This window comes from Columba livia, chromosome 2 (genome assembly GCF_036013475.1).
Source record: "Columba livia isolate bColLiv1 breed racing homer chromosome 2, bColLiv1.pat.W.v2, whole genome shotgun sequence".
NCBI classification, from domain to species: domain Eukaryota; kingdom Metazoa; phylum Chordata; class Aves; order Columbiformes; family Columbidae; genus Columba; species Columba livia.
In genome coordinates this window covers 132,656,786-132,678,380 of record NC_088603.1, presented here as the reverse complement: position 1 = coordinate 132,678,380, position 21,595 = coordinate 132,656,786, and the positions used below count along the sequence as shown (strand labels likewise).

Sequence of the window (21,595 nt, the reverse complement as noted above, 5' to 3'; positions counted from 1 at the left end):
GCCACAAGCTTATCTCTTGTCACTGGAAGTCTCTGACGAGGGAAAGGAGACCATTGGTATGATTCTTCTCAAACGAGAGCCATGAGCCTGCTCCCAGATAGCTGCTTGCTTTGAAGTAAACAAGAAACTCAACTCACAAGCTTGTTTTCTCCTTGCATTTTTGAGTCATCATGTTTGCAAGTCACGTACAAATAGCTCAGATTCACTTTAAATATGTGCAAGTAATTGTCAGCCTAAGGAGGGTCACTTTTCTGCTCCAAACTGCTTTGCACAGAACAGGTGCTTCACCTTTCTCCCAAAAAACTCCTTCCAGCAGCACAAGTGTTGCAGACAGCTGTCAACACCAAAGGAAAGCCAATCCCCTCTCTCAGGCTATAGTTTTGAATATAAAAGCCCTATTTCCCCTCCAAAGGAATGAATACTAATTGTAGTAAACCACACACAGAACAGTTGCCAAAAGGCAAAAAACATAAGTTCAGCCAAATCACGTCCTTTCAATGTGGAGTGTTGCAGCAATACTCACCTGACACATTCAAGTACTCATTGTGTAATTAATTACTGGATTTGAGTTTTCATGTTCCTATATGGTGCAGTGTTTCTTGAGCCAACAATCCTAAGTAAAAAACCAGAAGATAATGACATAGACTTGAGGGTCCCTCAGAGTTTCCTTTTAAAGAGGACCTGAGCATGTGACATTCTGAAAAAACAAATCAGGAAAGGCACCAGCAACTTCAATAATTAGAATATTATTTTATTTGTTTTGGGATTGGCCCAAAGTCAGTAAATGTGCAAAAACTCAAAAAATAATAGGTCCAACCTAAGATTAGCTGTTTTAGAAAACGGGAAAAAAAAAGGACAAAAAATATTTCCCCCACACACACAGTCTACAGTCTTAAAGGCACAAGAGAGTAACTAATTATACATATACATATACAAACATATTCATCCCTCACAGCAATGCAGGCTGCGGACAGATTGGCAGAAAAGTCCTTTGGGGTCCTGGTGGGCAGTGAGCTGAGCACTGGCAGCAGAAAGACCAAAAATGTCCTGGGCTGTATGAAGAGGAGGACAGCTGCCAGATTGATGGAAATGATTATTCCCCTTTCTCAGCCTTAATTAGGCTGTGTCGAGAATACTGCGTCCAGTTTTGGAGCGAGTTCAGCAGAGGACCCCAGCATGCTGAGGGGGCTGGATCACCTGCCCCATGAGGAGAGGCTGTGAGACTGGAGTGGTTCATCACAGTTCAGAGGTGACTTTGGCGGTGCTCATGGCAGCCCCCAACACCTATGAGGAAGTGACAGAGGAGCTGGAGGCAGGCTTTTCATAGCAGTGAATGGTGGGAGGATGAGAGACTATGGGTAAAAGTGGAAAGGATAGAGGTTTAGACTGAAGGTCAGGAGACCCTTTCCCCAGAGGTGCAGGTTGCCCAGGGAGGCTGTTCTAGCTCCATCATTGGAGATTTCCAAGCCCCAGCAGGGCACAGTCCTGAACAGCCTGGTCTGAGTTCAGAGGTGGCCTTGCCTGAGTGAGAGGCTGTGATGGAGACTTCCCTGACCTCCCTTCCCTGCCAATCTCCCCTATGATTTTACGATCCTATATAAATAATTTTTCTACAATGTTGTTAATTATGAAGTCAACAAGCATGAAAATACGTGGACCAACATATTTGATACCTAACGACTAGCAGAGTATTTCCAGGAAATCCACCTAAAGAGAATTGCAAGATTGCAGGGGTTGGAGTTTGCACTTATCAGCTGCTTTTTGCCATTGAAATAGCATATTACAGCCAAAAGGAAAGTCTAAAAACTTGCCGGGCTGCTTTCTGATACAGGTTTTTGTGATCTGAGCTAGTACAGGGTTTAGGAGATCAGTCAAGGTGGACCTCATTATGTCAGGCCTGTACACACCTTGCCTCAAACAGATTACTACTTGAATAATGTGAACAGAAAACAAATGAAGTGTCCAGGACCTTTGGTGGGTTGATACCAGAACCTAGGATCATGCCATAACAGACCATAAAGACATAATTTTTCAGAAGGCACAGGAGCAAAAGGGAGATAAATCATCCGTTTTGTTACTTTGCTTTTCACAGAGCCCTATATCCCCTCTCCACCATATAAAAGACGATACAGACCTGTCGGTCAGTTGAATCATGTGGTGCAATAAGGAGATCTCAATCGAGGAAGCAATTCTATTGCCTTATCCGTCTACAGCGACCAGAACTGTCTCTTTCTGTCTCAAATCCACTTCTTCCTGTTGTTCTCTGCCTCACTGGAGAAAATATATGGTGGAGAAAGCAAACTAAACTATCCCAATGAACCTTTCAGATCTTACAGTTTAGGAATTTATCTGTGTTCATTTGGTATGGAGGACTGAAATGAAAGAAAATGGTACGAGAGGAAACATAGCCCTCTGTGTGTTGAACCTACCTTTTTCTTCACAAAGACAATATGATTTAATTATTTGCCTTTAAGGCGAAGTGTTCTTGAATGTCAAAAACAACTAAATAAAAACAAGATGGTGATCTTTGTGCTAGTAAGGGCCTATGAATAATAACACTGTGACCTACTGGCAAAGGAGGGGTAAGGGAGGAAGGAAAACACTGGGCATTGGGACTCCCTCTTCATTGGTCATCCTAGAACATCATGTGGTCAAGGCTCCTTATTAAAAATAAGTCCTGATCTCCTGGAGCTCATACTATCCTTCCATCTTGCATTTCTGCTTGATCCTGTGGAAGACTTCTCTCTAGCCTGACAAAATGTGTGACCAGTTTGTGGGCACCTGGAAGCTTCTTTCTAGTGAAAACTTTGAGGACTATATGAAAGAGCTGGGTGAGAATTGTTGTTTGGAGTTGTTGTGTCTGGGATGGAATGCTGATTTTGAACTTTATTCCTTACTTGCTTTTTCTGGATATGCTGTTTATCAAGGGGGTTTTAGTCCATCTATTTGATCAGATGATCTTAAACTGAAGAACTTGGCTGTGTGAATTAGTGGTGTCAAATTCCTATAACATAGAAAAACGTTGATTGGGAGGAGTAGTTTCAGGTAAGCCAAGTCTATGCATGCCTACTTAGTAGTCTTATAAACGAAAGTAAACCACATCACTGCAATCGTTTGTGTGGATTAGCATTTATCCTTGGACATACAGAGAGGTACAATGCTAAAATGCAGCAAGCTTCTCCATGTTTAAAAGCAACATGCTTAAACTTCTTTGTAGTGCTACTGAACTCGGAGACAGATTAATTGCCACGGCTATTATAGTGAATGAAACTCTGTAGCTGCCTCCAGTGAATAATAACAAAGAAAATTGCATGGATTCATGCAGATACTTGCAAAATATTTGAGGGACAACACTATTCTTTAAAGGTATAGAATCCTTGCTTAGAATTAAAATGGGGCTTGAAAAGATTTCCATGTTCCTGTACTGTGGAGGGAGTATGGGGTAACTTGCACTGACTAGATCAGTACATGCTAAAAAGCTGGGGGTTTATTTGGAGATTAGGGGTAAAATACTCACCGAAACATCTTCAGCCTTCATACAGCTTCAGTGAGGCTCTTGCACTATTAGTCTTTACCCCAGTTTTTAATCAGGATGTAACTGTTGCCAGCTGTTTCTTAATCATTTCCTTTTATTCAGCCTAGCCACTGACAAATATAAAAAGTGTTTGCCTTTTTTGTTTTTTGTTTGTTTGTTTTTGTGGCTTAGAAATAGTCATATATTTCTGCTTATTTACTCTTAGATACAGTTATCATACAAGTTAGTGTACAAACCACTGCACTTATTTAGAACAAGTGTATGTGCAAAAGTCTGCAATTAAAATCTTGTCTCTGTCTTCAGAATATTGCTTTGGCTATTCTGACAATGACAGAGCAGAGAATTTCCTTACATCATCCCACCTGTCTTGGTCTATAACCATACCAGCTAGTGAAATGTTAAGAAGGAATCTCTGCAACACAGGGATAATAAAAACTTCAGAAAGTAATAGAGAGATCAGTACAGAAGTATATTTTTTTCCACAAATGAGTTAAAAACACTAAGTAAAGATAAAAATTTCATAGCGCCCTGTCTAATTTGCAGGTGTGGGATTTGCTACCAGGAAAATGGCTGGTGTGGCCAAGCCCAGTGTAACTATCAGCATCAGTGGTGATGTGATAACCATCAAATCGGAAAGCACCTTCAAAAATACAGAGATCTCTTTCAAGCTGGGTGAGGAGTTTGATGAGATCACAGCAGATGACAGAAAAACAAAGGTGAGTCCAAATTGGCACTTTCCAAATACATCTCTCAAAAGGGACGTGGGAGCAGGAGGGGAGAGTTGTGATTTTGACATCCAGTGTAGAAATGCTGTTTCAAAAGTAAGAGAGCTGTGGACACTTTGTGCCTCAGTGCTCTTCAGACACGGAGAAAGTGTTCTCCTCAGCTCAGAGCATCCTGATGAAATAGCCATGGTTTACCTTTTTGTTTGTTTGTTTGTCAGAACGTCATAACTCTAGACAACGGTGTACTGAACCAGGTGCAGAAGTGGGATGGGAAAGAGACTATCATAAAGAGAAAAGTGGTGGATGGGAACCTGGTGATGGTGAGTGCATTTTTGTTACTTAATCACTGAATTCACTGTGTGGAATACATATCTGGTGGATATATTCCACTGGATTCAGACACAGGGAGTGAAAACATCTGAAATGGTTCTGTGCACTTGGCAAGAAGTCTCTCTGAATGAGTCTGGAGTATATATTAAAACTGAAATGCTGTTAAACTTATTGAATGGTATGGAGGTGCCTGTTCTCCATTCATAGCAAGACATGGTTAAGAAAAAGTAGGGAGGAAAAATAAACACCATTCCCATGAGGGAAATTCTTATATGTCAGAATCTTTAAGTCCTGGACAGTATAGAGGAAGCCTTAGGAAAGTCCATGTTAAGTATGTCCGTTCTGTGCTGATGCAAAATATTCCTGTTCGTCTCCTGTAGAGACTCAACCACAATCTGTGGGAACTGTGCTATGGATCACCAACAACAGTGTCAACAGTAACAATGTTATAGCCAAAAAATCCCAAAACTCCCCAACACCCTGTACCCAGGCTCCATTGGTAGGTGTTATCTGGTCAGAGAGTGTTGTGCTTGACTCGGTGCCAGCGAGGCCCATCTGCAGTTTGGGGCTTTCCTGCACCACCCTCCGGTTTTAGGAAAGACACTTTGAAGAATCTGGGAAGGGACAAAAACCGTGTTCATAAAAGGCAGCTAAGATTCCTACATGTTACAAAACGATACACATACATTAAATTTCTGAAGAGTTCTGCCTTCCCCTAGAGAAAAATAATATGTCCATGAATTTAATATTTAAATTTCTTTGGATAGGGACCAGATGAGAATAAATTAAATAGCTTTTAATAATAATTTCATTAAGAAAGACTGAAGAAAACAGACTTTGATCCAACAGGAAACTAGATGAGGACAGAGCCTAACATGCAGAGGCTAACGCCAGGAGCTGCACTTCTGAAAGCTGTGTAGGACCCAGTGTATGTTGTGCGCATCTGTGTGAAGAAGGCAGGACACAGCTACAAAAGGAGAAAGGAAAAAAGGCTAATGCTCAGCTCCAGAGACCAGTCATCACCCATGGAAGTCCTAGGAGACTTCTTAAAGGTTTATAAGAGGAGCTTAGAAAACTCATGGGATGGCCCTTTGATGTTCTTTCAGTCCTGTGCTTCTAAGAACTATTTCAGACTTCCCTTTCTGAAGCTCTCAAACTTGAGTTACACTGTCTGGGCAGTTGATTTTAAAGGAGGAGAAATGCAAATTCTTTCTTACACTGGTTCCCAGTGGATATATAATTCTCTGCCTTCTGACAAATAAATATTTAGTGAGACTTAAAAGCTGATTGCATTTGCCTTTCTTTCCAGGAATGTACCATGAATAAGGTCACCTGCAAAAGAGTATACGAAAAAGCATGAAGAAACCATCTTCACATAGAACTAATGCTTAATGCTGGAGAAAAACAACTTAACCAAAGGAGGAAAAGCTCCAGAAATCCATTTTAAAGAGAACTGTACTTTTTACAGATATAACTCAAAACATTTACATGCAGCTAGTCTAATTTGTTGTGGCTACTCAATAAAATGTTCAGCTTTCTACAACCTGTGCTAGTGCTGGAGTTTGTCAGAAGGGGGTCTAGGGGGGATGAAACACGGGGACAGGTGCTGTGCAGGAAAGCATCATGTGAGAACTGGTACCACACTCAGTAACTCTGACCCATCCCACTGCGGAAAGAGAGTTGGAGATGATCCAGTGAGTGGCACTTGTGTGACCATGACAGATGCAGACTGGACACGTTGTCTGGTGACACTGTGTGTGGGCTGTCCACCTGCAAAGGGAATAAATGGGGCTGTTTCTCTCTGGCTTTGAGCCAGGGGTCTTGCCCCTGGGGAGGGGAGGGGGGTGATTTCTGTGGATACCAGTGTTGGCTTTCAACCTGATCAGGGAGCCGTGTACCTGGTTCCATGTCACACATACACTGAAAGTTTTAAGTCCGGGTATCATCCAAAGTGGCTTGGTCTTGTCCTCTTCTACCTGAAGTGTGAAATTATAGCTGTTGTAGCTCTCAGCTGTGATTATTTGGTTAATATCCCTTTCCTTAACATCTCTTTCTGTCTAGATTAGACAAAAAGCCTTGAATTAAGAATCATAGCTTAAAAACTTCTCTCAGGCTTACGAAAAGCCCATAAAAGATTGCTAGTGGTACAAACTCCTTCCTTTCCTACACGCATTTTGTACAAACTCATTTGGTTAAATAGGGCTTGGGAACACGAGCCTCTCTAGATGCAAAACCCTTTAGACACCGTGTTTTTCAACTCTTCTTATTCTGAAACTCCCTCCTTCTGCTGTCCTTAGGTCTGGCCTCCTATTTCAAAACTTTGCAGCCACAGAAGCTGTGATTTTTACATCTTGGAGGTCTCAAACTGACAAAAAAAGTAGTCTAAGCAAAATCTGGACAAGAAGAGTCTGAAGAGGTGTGCAGTAACCACAAAAGGGGGAAATGAACACATCTCAAGTTTTGGGATTAAGATCTGTGAACCAAATTCCACATATTCCTGATATTCCTGATGACCGCTGTCACATATGAGGGTGCAGAGCGCTTACTGCCAGCAGCAGAGACGTTGTACACTTGAACTTTCCTCTGTATGACTCAGACTGTTCCCAAGTTCCTGCACTATTAATACAACAGCAGAGGGGCAGAGAAAAGGAAGGACTTCTACCCTCTGTATGAACTAAGCAGTCATTTAAGAGCAGTTCCAAAAGACTATAAACAAATTTTGCAGAGAATGTTGAAAAAGCCATGAACAAACAGCTCCCTAGTTTTTGCCTTGGCTTCATTGGCTGTGAAATACCATCAGCTTAAAGAACAGCACTTATATAGGGGAAGGAAGTGTGCTTAAGAGTTTCTCATATACATGGTTCTAAATCTACTTAGCACTTAACTAATAATAAAAATTATTTTTAAAAGCCAGCACAAAACTACAGTTTAGTGGCAGAAAACCTACATGGGAGAGATGATTATAAGAAGCAGTAACATTGACTTAAATAAGCTATATAGAGAGACATTAAAGATAAGACCATAGTTAAATATACCCCATTGTCCACAGATATGGATATACTGTATTTCAGAGGTCAAATTTCCAATATCCATACAGCAGCCTTTATTTTCCAAAAATCCTACATTCTTAATAAACCTGCAGTTACAATTTTAACATCTGCAGCCTGATTTTTCAGAGGCAGGTAATCTCTTCTGAAAGCTTCACCAATTATTTTACTGCCTGTTGAATGAATTCAGACTTTGTGAATGAATCAAGCACAAGATTTATTAATAACAACAACAACAAAAAAGCCATTTAAAAAATAAGTGACTGGAAATTTTCCTAAAATGACATTATGTATATAAGCTTTAATAGAGTAAGCGGCGTTATGAAGTATTAGTGATGCTTTAATTAGAATATGAATGTCTGAAACTTATTCTCTCAGAAACGCCCAAATTTGTTCTCTGAAGAAGGCAGCAGACTGGTGACTTCTTGCATAAATGTAGATAATTCCTCTCTGGCAAACAAAGGCGTGTGCTCTCAGACGTGGACGGTGGTGACAGCACACATTTCTGAGGAGTAAAGGCAGAGCAGTGTCTTGTCCTTGCCTGCAGAGCGGGCTGAACTATTCTTCAAAATTCATAAACCCTCGCATAGCATTCCTCTCTGAACAAGGAGGATCCCACCAAAACCTTACAAACCCCGTGGCTGATGCCTTTATGGCAGCAGGCACCTTTGAAAGCTGAGCGGACAAGATCTTTGCCAGTTAGCATATTCTCTCACTGCTCCTTTACAGGGTTTTTGGACAACAAGAGGGAAAAGGGATTCACACCCACAGATTTTCAGCAGCTTGGGAGAAAAATGAAGCAAGTCTTATTCTGAGCTTTGACCTTTCTGTTATTTTTCTGTTTTTCTTTTAACTCTTGGTATCCACTGGAAGGAACTCGGAGTATTTGTGTGTCCTGGCCAGTCAGGTCCTGTGTGTGCCCAACCCTGCAGCCTGCCCCGAGCTGCCAGCTGTTCCCCCAGCCCCAGCATTCTTGGTCTGGTCTGGTGGGATGCCCCATCTAAGGAGAAAACAGGTTGTTCACACTCTCCAACGTAGCTATTGGGAAGAGGCAACCTGCTGGCCTTGTGTTCGGAGTTGATCCCTCAGCTCCATAGAGTCCACGTTAAACCATCCTTGGTGTCCCCACACTGGAGCAGGCATTTGGCCTCTGTTCTCTGTTTTTATTTATGTTTTCTTCATTACTCTCCTAGGAATTTAATTTAGACCCTCTTTTTTTTTTTGGCACTAAGTTTGCCCAGATCATATTTCCTTTAAAGATGTTGACAGAAATTTACTTTCCGTATTTCTTTAAAGAGCCTCTTTACATTTTTAGCTCTCTATTTTAGCTCTCTATTTTTATATGCACTATTTTAGTGTATTGATTTCAAATCCTGTTTTACTCCAGCCATAAAGGAAAAAAAAAAAGAGAATCAAAGTTCCCTCTTACCACATATATTCACAATCCTTGACATTTTCTTGATTTAAACTTGGAGAAAAGATTGGTTTCCACAAATATTATTTCTACTGAAAATATAATTCTCTGCTCTTCTTTCTAAACTATAAGTCCTTTAAATGAAAGTGCTGATTTTTCTTAGTGACAAAGAGATAGATGGTAGCAATGTCAACATTGTTTGAGAATGCTTAAGACTGGGGTTTTGTCTGTATAAAGAATTCTTTGTCACTTTTGTTCTTAAGGTTACTGGTACTGCAGTATAGCTGTTCTATTCTGACTAATTTGCTCTTCTTGAATATCTTTGCACCTGATTTTACAATGTCCCAATCATCTTTTATTTCCTAAAGGCACTGGCCTTGTCTTGCAAAAATGCCTTTATAGGGATCAGGCAATTAAACAAAGAGAACAAAAAATGCCTGAGGAGCAACGGTAGAATATTTTAATATTATTCCTGGAGAAATACCGCATAGTTTCATTTAAGAAGAGCTTTCTCATTTCCAGAGGTTGGATAAAAGAGTTAGCTATTCTTTACAATAAATGTGATAACATGCATCTCTGTTTCAGAAGAGTATTGTGTGGACAACACCTTCAAAGACTGACTTTTATTTACATATTACAGATACAGTGTCTGCTTCCTACTGTGTGGCAAAAAGAGTTCTTAGTTACTTTGTTTTCATTTTCCGATATTCTAGGTTTTCCCTCCTTGCACTGCACTGTAATTAGACCTGAGCAGTAATGGGAAGTTCTGCTCAACGTACCCTTGTTGATGTTATGACTGATGGGATAAAAACATTTTGCATATACAATCAACATTTGTGACTTAAGACCCTGTTATTTCCCCACAAACACAGTATAAGCCAAAGACTACAATATTTTCCCTGCTCATGTTGTATTGTTTTCCTGTTTAAGTTTGTTCCCCTTCCTGCATATGACAGCTTTCAAGACAAAACTCAAACCTCACCCTCCTTGGCCCAGCATCAACTCCATTTCACTCTTTCTACCCTGAACACAAGAAATTTCATCCCACAACTGATCATTCCAGTGTTCCTTCCTCCTTAAAATGTAGATCTGAAAAGTCTCTATAGATGGTCATAATGTGAAAAGTCTAATGATGCAAAAAAGACAAACACATGACTATTGTTCATTCAAGTAGGAAAGAAGCTATCTAATCCTTTCATGTAGCCAGTAATAATTTTCTCCAGGAACATGGTTTAGGAAAGGGAAGGACAGAATTACATCTAATGTGGTCTTACACTAAATAGTTGCAGATAGTTTGAGGTATCTTGAATTACAATGCTTTAAATTCCTGCCTGTCAAACATACATTCAGTTTATGGATTTGTTCTTTGTGACTGGTTTTTGCTAACCACAAGGCAATAGTTCTAATTGTACTTCTTAAGAAAAGATTTTGAATTTTCAAACTCAAACTTTCCAAACTCAGCTTTGCAGAAGAGATATGGGCGTCCCTGTTGTAGGGAAATAGGAAATTAGGATTTTAGGCCTATATCAGTGTTATAAGCTGTGCTGCTAAGGCTGAAAGTCTCAGCTTGTCCCCTGTATAGCCCTTACCCAGAACCACGAGCGTGGTTACTTTATGCTTGCTTTGTACCCTTAGTTAAGACATTGATAAATGCTATTCTTAGGGTTGCTGATTTCCGTGCTAGACTGATGAACTATGGATAACAAATGAGACAGGTAGAACTTCAAAAGAAGCTAGCCCTGCGACCCGATGACCTTTCATTCGGTACTTGCCAAGAAAGAAGTGGAACCCGCAGACCACTGGGACGGAAGGAACTTGAGGATATCGACAGTGATAGACAGTGATAAATTTTGCTTAGTTGCATAGTACCTGTTAGAACCCTATATAATGACTAGTTACACTGCTGTATGATTGTCAGTCTCTGAGGAGGTGACCCAATGCTGCTGTTCCTGCGAATCTTCCACAATAAATACTGCAAGACCCACAAGAGTTCGAGTCTCTATCCAGCGCCTACCTACTACCTTTTTTCAGTCCCCGTGAATAAACAAATCGAACATGAACCAGCAATGTGCCTTTAGGGCAAAGAAGGCTAAAGTCATCTCAGGCTGCATTAGGAGGAGTGTTGCAGGTTGAGGGAGAGGATCCTTCCCCTCTACGTAGTACTGGTGAGGTCACATCTGGAGTGCTGGGTCTGTTTCTGGGTTTCCCAGTACAAGGAGTACATGGACCCAAAGAGGCTGTGGAGTGTCCATCCTTGGAGATATTCAAAAGCCATCTGGCCATGGTCCTGGACAACTGGCTCTAGGTGGCCCTGCTTGAGGAGCAAGTTGAACCAGATGAGCTCTGGAGGTCCCTCCAACCTCAGCCATTCTGTGATTGCATGAAATTTTAGGTCACAACAACTGAGGCATACAGACTCCCTAGTAGTACACATCGGAATGCAAGGTTTTATATGAAGGCACTGGTTTAAATCTGCCCTCAACTATGACAGACTGACTACTCCGGTGCAGAAAGGCAAAAAGAGAGCAGTATATGCTCTACTCCCAACTCAGTAAAACTGCTCATCTCTCACCAAGTGACTTTGAACTGAGGATAAGTCCTTTAATGACTCAGCCTCCGTTCTCACTGTCTACCTGCCAAGCACCAGAGCTGATCTCCACAGATGCACTGAGCTTCTGGACGTGCCTTGTTGTGGAAGAAGGGAGGCAGCAAAGTTTGGCTGTTCTCTTTGTGGTGCTGCCTGGGATATGTGCCAGGAAGAACCCACAGCCTGGGATCACTGCTCTGGTACACAGGAAGAAAACAAAACAGCATAATTCAGTTCTGCCTTTAAATTAAAAAACACATACAGGCACTTTTCAGGACGGATCATGAAAGTAAAAAAACCCCAGACTATGTATAGCAGGTTCTCAACAGTTCCTCCCTGAAATCCACATGGCTTTGATTTACCTGACTAGCACACAGGTGACAATAGTGGTGAGGAGGAGAAGTGGAGAGAGAGGTACTTATCTCTTCTCCCTGGGATCCAGTGATAGGTCTCATGGAAATGGTTCAAAGCTGCATCAGGGAAGGTTTAGATGAGAGCATTAGGAAGCATTTCTTTACAGAGAGTGTGGTCAAACACTAGGACAGGCTTCCTGGACAGGTGATCAATGCCTCAAGCCTGTCAGTGTTTAAGAGGCATCTGGACAATGCCCCTAACAACATGCTTTAACCTGGTCAGCCCTGAAGTGGCCAGGCAGTTGGGCTAGATGATCATTGTAGGTTCCTTCCAAATGAAAACATATTCTTTCTTCTATCCAATGACAGCAAGAGAATGCCATTGGTAGGATGGTCAGAGCTGGGTTTCATATGAATGCAGTGCTCTTGTGCTTGTTGGCTTCGTGTTGCTGAGACTCCACTGCAGTGTCCCCTGACTACTCTGCGGCTGTGGGGGTAACCTCACATCCCCATCCCCACGTGCCCTTCTCAGTGTCCTGATCTATTCAGTGGAGGAAGCTCAGGCAGGCGTCACCCGGAGCCTTGGTACTGACACAGCCGCCTTGGACAAGGTGGACATTGTCTTGCCCTGGCACTGCCTCTGCTATTGGCCCGTCCTGAGCACTGTGGGGACTGGGCATCTTTAAAAGGAGGCTGGCAAGCTCTGAGTTGGGCACACAATCTCCCTGTGTTCCACCGAGAGCTGCTGTGGCTGCTGCCCCTCTCTGCAGGACCACTGCCTCACAAAGCCAATACCATGTGTAACCGATTTGTAGGAACCTGGAAGCTCATCTCCAGTGAAAATTTTGATGACTATATGAAAGAATTGGGTGAGCAAATTTCTTCCTTCTTCTTTTTTTAAAATAAATTTTCTTTGGTAACGTATCTTCATCATATGCTTTGCTCATGGATGGTGCCTTCTTCCTGGCCACAAAAGCACTTTAATAACTTCTAGAGCATAATTTAGTTATTTTCCTTCAGCATCTAAAACTGAAAAACAGAAAGTCAGGTGCTGGATTACTATATTAAATGTACTTCTGTCTAACTCAACTGACCTGATCTAATCTGTTTTTCTGTAATGTGAAGTATCTATGGAGATGCAGCATTTTTTATGTTTCTCTTGATTGCACTATTAAACTCATGACTTCTGATGATTTACAATATATAATGGAGCTGATGTCTCATGATACTTTGGTTTCAGGGGTCTAAATCCTATGAATGAATGTATCTGTTACTGAAGAATGCCAGAAATGTAATAAATTAGGCATTGTGTTTCATTTTAATGCTCACTTCGTTCCTATGTAGCAAGTGCACAGACAGTCAGCTACAGCATTTCTTTCGCTATACAAATGATTCACTGAGACACTAATTCCCTCTATTTGAAATGTTAAACTAAGTAACAAAAGAATTGCAATTAATTAACTACCCAGAGTAGATGTGGGATGAAAATCCAGCTATAGACATTTTTCTGAAGATCTGAGCAGAATTGTTTCAATATAAAATAATTACTGCCAATAGTGTTATACTTTACAGATAACTTCATATCACTCTATATGGATCTTTTCATCTGAGCATAGCATAGGATTAACAAAGGCAATAAGTATGGCTATCCCCTTTCTGCTTTTATAAAGCAGCAATACATTGTCAGCGGCCTCCATTAATGTCCCCCAGACCTCACAGCTTCTAGACAATGAACTGGACTGGGAAGCACTAGGCAACATAAAAGGCTTTTGATATGTAATTTTTCCTGGAGCTCTCTGCAGTTCTTCACTCATATATTTCAATGGTTTTTGCATTTCGTATTTGTACTTTTCAGTGAGGGGATATTAGTGGAAACCCAGCAATTACTCAGTCTCCAGTATATGTTTTAATGAACAAGCACCAGCATATTGGCAGTTCAGAATCCAGTTTTTTTCCATGCAGCTGGTTAACAAAAGTACATATTCTCAGATTTGGCAAGATTTTATTTTTTTTAAAAGGATTTTTGCAAGCTTCTATGAGAAATAGACTTTTCCTCTGAATTTTTCTGCACATTCTATCTCTACAAAAATTCATGCAGATTTGTAACCACCTATGTTTCTTCTTAGCTAAATGTACACAACTGTATACTCATGTATATCTTTATTTCTTGCTGAAGGAGCACTCTGTCAACAGGAGCTACCTTAGCGTCAGAATGCAGCACTTTTCCACATTTGAAGAATCAGTGTCTCATCTGAACCAGACATTAGATTATTCTAATTAGAAGAAGCTGTTCCTTATTCCTTTTTCTTCCACTGAAGATTTATGAAAGAATACTGAGCTTCTTGCTTTCTAGAATGTAACTATAGTTTTGTTTCTGATTTCTAGGAGTGGGCTTAGCTACCCGGAAACTAGGCGGTCTGGCAAAGCCTGATGTGATCATCAGTATGAAAGGTGACATGGTAACCATCCGAACTGAAAGCACCTTCAAAAATACAACTATCTCTTTCAAACTGGGCCAGCAGTTTGATGAAACGACAGCAGATGACAGGAAAGTCAAGGTAAGGGGGATGACGATCTCTGGGTGGTCTTGATATCATAGAAGACCACCAGGAGGAATTTTTCTTGCCCCCTTGGAACACTATGAGTTTTCCAAACTATTCAAAGAAACCACTGAAAGAAGAAATAGTATGGTGCCGAAACTAATGTTACTAAGTGTGTTATTAGCCAAGAATGTGGGTGCTGCTGAAGATAAAGTGAATTGGCATTCTAATCTACAAAGCCTGGATTGCAGTTTGAAACTCTCCTCTTGCCCTTTGCAGAGTGTCGTAACTTTGGAGAAAGGGGCACTGGTGCAAGTGCAGAAGTGGAATGGCAAAGAAACCACAATAAAGAGAAGACTGGTGGATGGGAAAATGGTGGTGGTAAGTTCACACTTCTTGTACACTGGTAAAGTCCAGAAGTATGCAGCCTTTAGTTTGCCTTTCTCTAAACAGACTGTCAATTTTTGCTTTCTGTGCCTTCTGGAAGAAATAAAGAGGGAGAAAATGGGAAAAAAAAAAAAAAAAACTTAGGAAAAAACACGACAATTTTTCTTTGAAGTTACTATATTGGCAGAGATGCCATGATTTGAGAGTATATTTATTGCTCTCAAGATTATTATTCTTAAAAGAATTGAGGTTTTCCAGTAGCAGAAACCTGTGAAATGAAACTAAATTTTGCAAGTTGGATACTGCTGTCCATGGACTGGCTCTTTCCTTTTTTCTATCTTCAGAATAAACCTGTACACCTTAAAAAACTGATTTTACACCTTTTCGTACATCTATTTCCACTAAAGCACATCACTTCACACACTTGTATTTGCTTTTTCCATGTGAGCACACCGAGCTTACTAAGCAGGTCATTGAAGTTTATTTTGTGAAAACCAGCACTTCTGTGCCCGCCTCTGCCCGTGTGGTGACCTGCCACAGGGACTGGCAGGTCCTGACAGCTCCCCCAAAATGCTCACCATGCTGAGGGAACCACATCTTTCCCAGGGGTGAGGGAACATTGACTTTCCCTCCCTTGCCTCCACTTCAACCTGCCTTTCTCTAGTGGCCATGTCAAACCCATGGGGTGGCCAAGCCAGAGTGATAATGCATTTTAGGGATGCCAGTTATAGGAGTCACTACTAAAATTGAGATTTCAGTTTTGAATGAAGGAAAGTACTTCGTCCATTGAAGTTTTTGAAGAGTGGAGCTGAACTAATTTTGGCGACTTGTTCGAAATCAGCAGCATTACACCTTTTTGTGCTGCCTTGTTCTGACTGTGTTTTGGTTTAAGCTCTTGTACCTTTGGAAGTGTGATTTGCCTTCACGTCTCCTCATGGCTGCATTTCTATGTAAATTTTTTCTAGTTTTTAAATCACCCTCGAAATGCAGAGAGGCAGGTTACCTCTGCATCAGCATCCTGCTGTCTGCCCCTTGCCTCAAACAGGTTTATGGAGGAGGTCTCATCTTTTGCAGACTGATGCCATCTTTTTTAATGTCCTGTTACCTGTTGCATGTGCCCTGTGCGTGACCAGGAGCTGCTGAAGGTCACTGGGGCAAGAGGGTCAGGAGAAACATTTTGTGACTCGTAAGTTCAACATTTTTTAGGCCAGAAGCCTGACCTCTGAACTACTCAGGCTACTTCTGTCAAATAGTTTTGCTGCTTGCTCTAAAAATTATGCAAATATTTAAAGATGTAAAATATGACATCTAGCTTTGCACTGACTTCAGAGTTTACTACAGCAGACACACCTGGTGTTAGTAAAAGATTTATGTTAATCTTTTCCTTTGTACCTCAGGAATGTGCCATGAAAGGAGTTGTCTGCACAAGAGTCTATGAAAGAGCATGAAGAAATTCCCTCTCTGCACTGGACTGGGACTGGCTCTTAAAACTCGGCTTAGATCAGCGACCAAAGCCTCATGCACTGTGCTTCTTTATTTTCTTATTTCCTTTTATTGGGAAAATGACTACACTATAATTTGATATTTCAAAGCCATAGTGTGACTAATCCAAGGTATTGTGGTGGTCCAATAAAAGCTGCTCAACACATAAAAGTGTCTCCACATGAATGATGTAAGGTTTCTTTCTTAGATGGTGCCATCTTTTCAGTTGTTCCTGTCTGTATAGGTCATCAGATTATTTCTGATTAAAATGGTGAAACACAACTGATCTGGCTCTAGGAGAGGGTTAATACTGCTTCCTTGATATGTATAAAAATTCTCATCTCATGGATTTGGATTCAATATTCCTTTCCTGCAAAGTATCTTGTAGCTGAATAGTTCCTATAGGGAAAATTGTCTTTACCATCAGAATTCCTTTGCTTTCAGTATGATTTATTGTTTCAGCCTTACAGTTTTGCCACATCTTTGTTTCATTCTCATCCCAAAATGTTTATACATCTTTCAGTTCCACTTTTTATATCTTGGCATTTATTTGCAAGAGAACAGCTACTGGGGGAAAAATTATCTGAATATATTCCACTTTTTTTTTGCCAAACGGCTCTTGAACTGTGAAACAAAGTGTGAAACAGGTGCAAATGAACTGTAGAAATCTTAGGGTTAAAGGGTTTCATTCTGGGAAGTGTTCAGCAATCCCATCTATTTCTAGCATAGTGTTTAACCCTGTGCTTAAAGTTAAGCACACAAAGAAGTTTTTGTTAGGTAGAGTTTGCCATCAAGCCTGGCTGAGTAGCTAAGCTGTTCATTCCTCCCCTTGCACTTATTCTGTGCTTTTAACCAAGGAAAAAAAGATGAACCAAACCTAGGCTTCTGGAAATCTATTTAATCAAAAAGCAGTGTAGCAGCTTATTAATTTTTGCCTCCATTAACTGGTTTTCAGTAACACTATAGTGTTGATGCTAACCACATGAAGTGGAGTATTTCATCCCTTGCCATTGCCTCCACGCCATCAGGCAGAGCTCCCTCCGTCTTCTGTGTGGGATTAAAACAACTGTGAGAGAGGTGCATGTTTATTTTGGCTTGTTAGGAGCTGCAATGCTGATGTGAACCTTTACCTACTGCTTTTACAGTCAAGAACAGGAATTCTGAAGTATAGAAGAGATCCTGAATGTCAGAATCTAAATTGTTGTGGCCAAGCAGACAGTTAAGAGACAGATATTGTATGTGAACACAAAATATAAAGGTCACCTTTCTTTTCTACCCATCACTGGGAAAGCTAGAGACAGGGTCCAGCTTTGGACACACTGCCGTGTAGATGCAGACTAACCAGAGGTAGCTGCCAGAAGGCAAACAGGACAAGTCCTAGAAAATGTGAGCTGTAAGAGAAGGTTATGGGATGCATGGGCAGCAGTTTTAAGGGAGTTTATCCTGGTCTCTAGCCTTGCCATTAAAACTCACCTCTGTGTGTCAGAGTTTCTGTGGCTCCAAGTCCCCAGGGACTGTAACAAGGAAAGGAGGCAGCACGATACCCCTTGTGTCATCTGTTGCAAACAGATTGTAATCACATATTTTAAATTAAGATCACCCACCAGGCTTCCATAAGAACAGTCATAGAGCATGAACTGGCCCAGCTCTTGGAGGGCAGAAGCTCTCCAGAGCCTCTCAAGGAGAGCAGGTCTCCCACACGAGCCACAGGCAAAGGAGTAGTTATTGATGCAAACAAGCTCTGTATTTCCTTTGCTGTTCCTGTTGCAACCTGTAAATGTTTCTCTGAGGTTAAATGGAAAATTTTAATCTCAAAAAAAAAAAAAAGTTTTCAGCTTTCTATTTCCTTGAGAAAAGGAAATAAACATTCACTTTGGTACAAACTGTGGTTTTTCCAGATCTGGAAACAGTAACAAAAGGAAAAACAAAGGGCTGCTCACCTGGTCCTCATTTATTTATTTACTACCTTATTTTCTTTGACATAACCCATCTCCCTTCTCTTACCCATACAGAATTTTTAATTGAATTTATTTTTCCAGAGATTTAGGATGAGAATAACGGTAGTTTCGGGTTTTTAAATTCCTAACTAAGTGCAGATACGCTATTAGGAGCCTAGTATTTGGCACTTTCACTCTATACGAAGGTCACTTGAAAATGTCATGAGAGCTGGAGTCTTTCCAAAACAGGAAAAGTGCAACAGAACTGATAGTGTTGAAGGCAAAAACAATAAGGCAGGTGGTACAAAGCAGCACGAAATTGAGCACTTTGGGATACTGGTGTCCATAAAGCAATCCTTGGGGTCTCCAGGAGAATTCAGGGGGAATACGAGTCTTGTAGTCTCAATACCATTTTTATGTCTTGCTGTAAATTAGTTTTTCTTCTTTCCTAAACTTTTTACATGGGACCAATACTTATGGAATGAACATCTGGACAGAGGTACGATGCCTGTGTCTTGAACTGTGCTTTCACACTGACAACCCAATGCATTTGCCATTTCCCTGGCTTGTGTATGCACTTAATCTAGAAATATCAATAGCATGATGCTGGCATACAAACAGCATAATTTAGAGCAATCAGCATGATCCAGTGCCCACCCCAGGTTATGAGAACCTGACTGCTTTTAGAGGGCCACAGTGACACACAAATCCCTTTGGTCACTCTTTTTGAAAGTGCTGTAATGTTCTGTCACACCTCATTTCCTCTGCATTTCCCAAGGCAGTGGGAAAAGCCTGCATGGGGTATTCATCCTCCGGTTGCTACAGACCTGCCAGCATTGCCTGCCTCTGCCCCGCCTGATGTTTCTTGGGCTGGGCACAAGAGCCCGCCTCAGCTCTGATGCTCCCATAGGGAGCGCTGAAATTAAATAAAAACTGCATCTGGACTCCAGGTAGCACAGCTGTGACCTTGGACTGGGCAGAATTTGGCAATTTGTGACAGAACGCATCTCGTGGTCTTGTAAAGCTAGACCCCACACCCTGGCCTTTTCCATGCAGTGCGATGCAGAGAGAAGAGGCAAAGCCACTGACTCTGCTGCAAGGGACTCTTTGCCCCTGCTGATACCTTAAGTAATAACTTTAAACTTCTCTTAGCTCTTTGGGGTAAGTTCATTTTGGGGACAACTCTATTCCTGCAATGTGAACTCACACCCATACAGGGACCCAGCATGTGGCCTTTGCTGCTCTGCCACACTGGAACCTTGTCAGCTGTTGGGACAGTTTCACCAGACAGCAAACATACAGCTGAGCAGTTCTAGAAATGGCAAAGATTCAGGGAGGGAGATTAGGCTATGTTATTAAAGCAACTGTGCTTCATAAGAAGTCTTGACCACTTAGTCCATTTTTTTCAGAAAAAGAACTTGTTATGCTGTTATACTGTGCTGTATAGAAATTGTTCAGCTGTGTCTTTTAAGGCATTGCTACCTTCCCTAATTTTCATTTTGGACTAAAGACATTATGTTGATATACGGGATACAAAAGAGTGAAAGGTTAGCAGCGCTGAAGGGCTAATTAGTCAGAAACAAATAGGCTGATGCCACAGAAAAATCACTTTCAGAAATCCTGGAATTTTGATGTAATCAAGGCTTTTGTTAGAGAGGCAATTAGAGCATATCCTCGCCATTTCAATGCAAAACGTTGTGATTGGCTATTGGCCATCATGCTGCAGATAGGAAACACAAGAAAATGATCTTATTTGGACTAAAGGGCACAACAACATTGGGAATAATGCAGTCCCTGAGACACTACAGAGAGAGAAAGCTGTGTTAGACACAAGTCATGCAGTATTTTCAAAGGAGACTGTGCTCTTTTTAACTTTTGAGTAGAACATCAGTATTTAAATGTACTTTCCTCAAATGTTATGAAAATTTTTACAACTAAAATCGGGATAAATGTAATGATATAGGGATTAGGAAGGATGAGGTGACTGGATTACAGCTGTATCTATTTTCATGTTCTCAGTGGAGTATCAACTGAAGTATATAAAGTATTTTTCATATTATTTGCTATAATGTGATCACCAATATTGATCACACTACTTGTGAGATGTGTGAGGAAGAGTAAAAGGGTTTTCTACTTATTTCCAAGTAAACACATCTACTTCCTGGCACAGTCCCTTGTGGATGAGACTTCCTTAGAGACACCTCTGCCAGTAAAGGTGTCAAAAGCACTGTGAGAACTGATCTTGTCCTTCAAGCTTATAAACACTCTCTCTGTCACCTTTATAGCTATAGGAGAAGCCATGTAGTGGAGCTGCGGGATATGCCAGCTAGAGCACAGCCTATATCAAGTTTGACTCAGTTTAGGGTTTCTTTGGGAAATCTGTAGACATAATTACTGGAAAGGAGAGATATTTAATGTATCTAGCTACTGTAAAATACTTATACATGCCAACAATAATCCCATATATCTCTCAGATCCTGGCATAAATCTCCAGAACTGAAATCTAAAATATATATGCAAGTGTAACTTGGAAGCTCTGCACATTTGATAGGAAAATCTATGAGACAGTGAAGGTGGAGCGCTCAGCTGCCTTGTGTAGAGAATTTCCTAGCAGAGGGCCACAGCTTTATACAGTGATGTGCCATCTTCTTGTATCTCATACCATATAGTGTTTAGAGTTTTATAGCCTACTGACTCTTATAAATTTGTGTAGGCAAATGCCTTTAAAAGGAATACGAATGCCTTTACAAAGCTTCTCTCTTTACGAGGAGTGGAAAAATAAGATTACAAAGCAATATGACACTGTAAGACATAACATTCACGGCCCCTAATTACCCAGTTAACAAAATGTTTTTATTTAAGTTAACAAGAGATAGAGCAGTCAAATCATAAAAGGTTAGCTGAATAAATGTCTGTGCTTTCCAGATAGGATCTGAGCCCTCTGGCCAGGAGCACAGGAATCAACATTGAGGCTCTCCCTGGTGCTTCCTCTTTCTGGGGATTTTGGTATAATCAAGAAGCATCATCACAGTTTATCCTGGCTCTGCCTCCAGTTGGACAGAGAGCACATTGTGAAACAGAGGCAATCATTATAGTCTAAGCTAATGACTTTGGAAAATTTGTGTCAAGGAAGAGGAATAATTTTAAGATTATATTCCCTCCCATTTTTTTAAAGAATGGAGGCCTATCTGAATAAGTAATTTCAAACCAATCTCATTTTCTTCTGTACAGGGTGACAAGTCTTGTGGATGAAAGAAA

The 21,595-nt window shown here is 40.9% G+C and overlaps 2 protein-coding genes across 2 annotated transcripts; both read left to right on the top strand.

Moving 5' to 3' along the window:
* Window positions 1-2,637: 2,637 nt before the first annotated feature.
* Window positions 2,638-6,133, top strand: LOC102086274 (fatty acid-binding protein, adipocyte). The gene is made up of 4 exons (XM_005499474.3): window positions 2,638-2,831; window positions 4,079-4,251; window positions 4,479-4,580; window positions 5,900-6,133. The coding sequence occupies exons 1-4, from the start codon at window positions 2,759-2,761 to the stop codon at window positions 5,948-5,950; spliced, it is 399 nt and encodes a 132-aa protein (XP_005499531.1). The 5' UTR covers window positions 2,638-2,758; the 3' UTR covers window positions 5,951-6,133.
* A 6,547-nt stretch (window positions 6,134-12,680) lies between these two features.
* On the top strand, window positions 12,681-16,571 carry LOC102086455 (myelin P2 protein). Its single transcript, XM_005499475.3, has 4 exons — window positions 12,681-12,860; window positions 14,377-14,549; window positions 14,811-14,912; window positions 16,316-16,571. Exons 1-4 carry the CDS (start codon window positions 12,788-12,790, stop codon window positions 16,364-16,366), a joined length of 399 nt encoding a protein of 132 aa, XP_005499532.1. The 5' UTR covers window positions 12,681-12,787; the 3' UTR covers window positions 16,367-16,571.
* Window positions 16,572-21,595: the final 5,024 nt, after the last annotated feature.

What these genes read in the sequence shown, in the direction of transcription:
- LOC102086274 (XM_005499474.3), top strand. Translation starts at nt 2,759, where the DNA reads ATGTGTGACCAGTTTGTGGGCACCTGGAAGCTTCTTTCTAGTGAAAAC. An exon ending in GGACTATATGAAAGAGCTGG is followed by an intron (nt 2,832 to 4,078) that starts GTGAGAATTGTT and finishes TCTAATTTGCAG; the next exon opens with GTGTGGGATTTGCTACCAGG. An exon ending in TGGATGGGAACCTGGTGATG is followed by an intron (nt 4,581 to 5,899) that starts GTGAGTGCATTT and finishes CTTTCTTTCCAG; the next exon opens with GAATGTACCATGAATAAGGT.
- LOC102086455 (XM_005499475.3), top strand. Translation starts at nt 12,788, where the DNA reads ATGTGTAACCGATTTGTAGGAACCTGGAAGCTCATCTCCAGTGAAAAT. An exon ending in TGACTATATGAAAGAATTGG is followed by an intron (nt 12,861 to 14,376) that starts GTGAGCAAATTT and finishes TCTGATTTCTAG; the next exon opens with GAGTGGGCTTAGCTACCCGG. An exon ending in TGGATGGGAAAATGGTGGTG is followed by an intron (nt 14,913 to 16,315) that starts GTAAGTTCACAC and finishes TTTGTACCTCAG; the next exon opens with GAATGTGCCATGAAAGGAGT.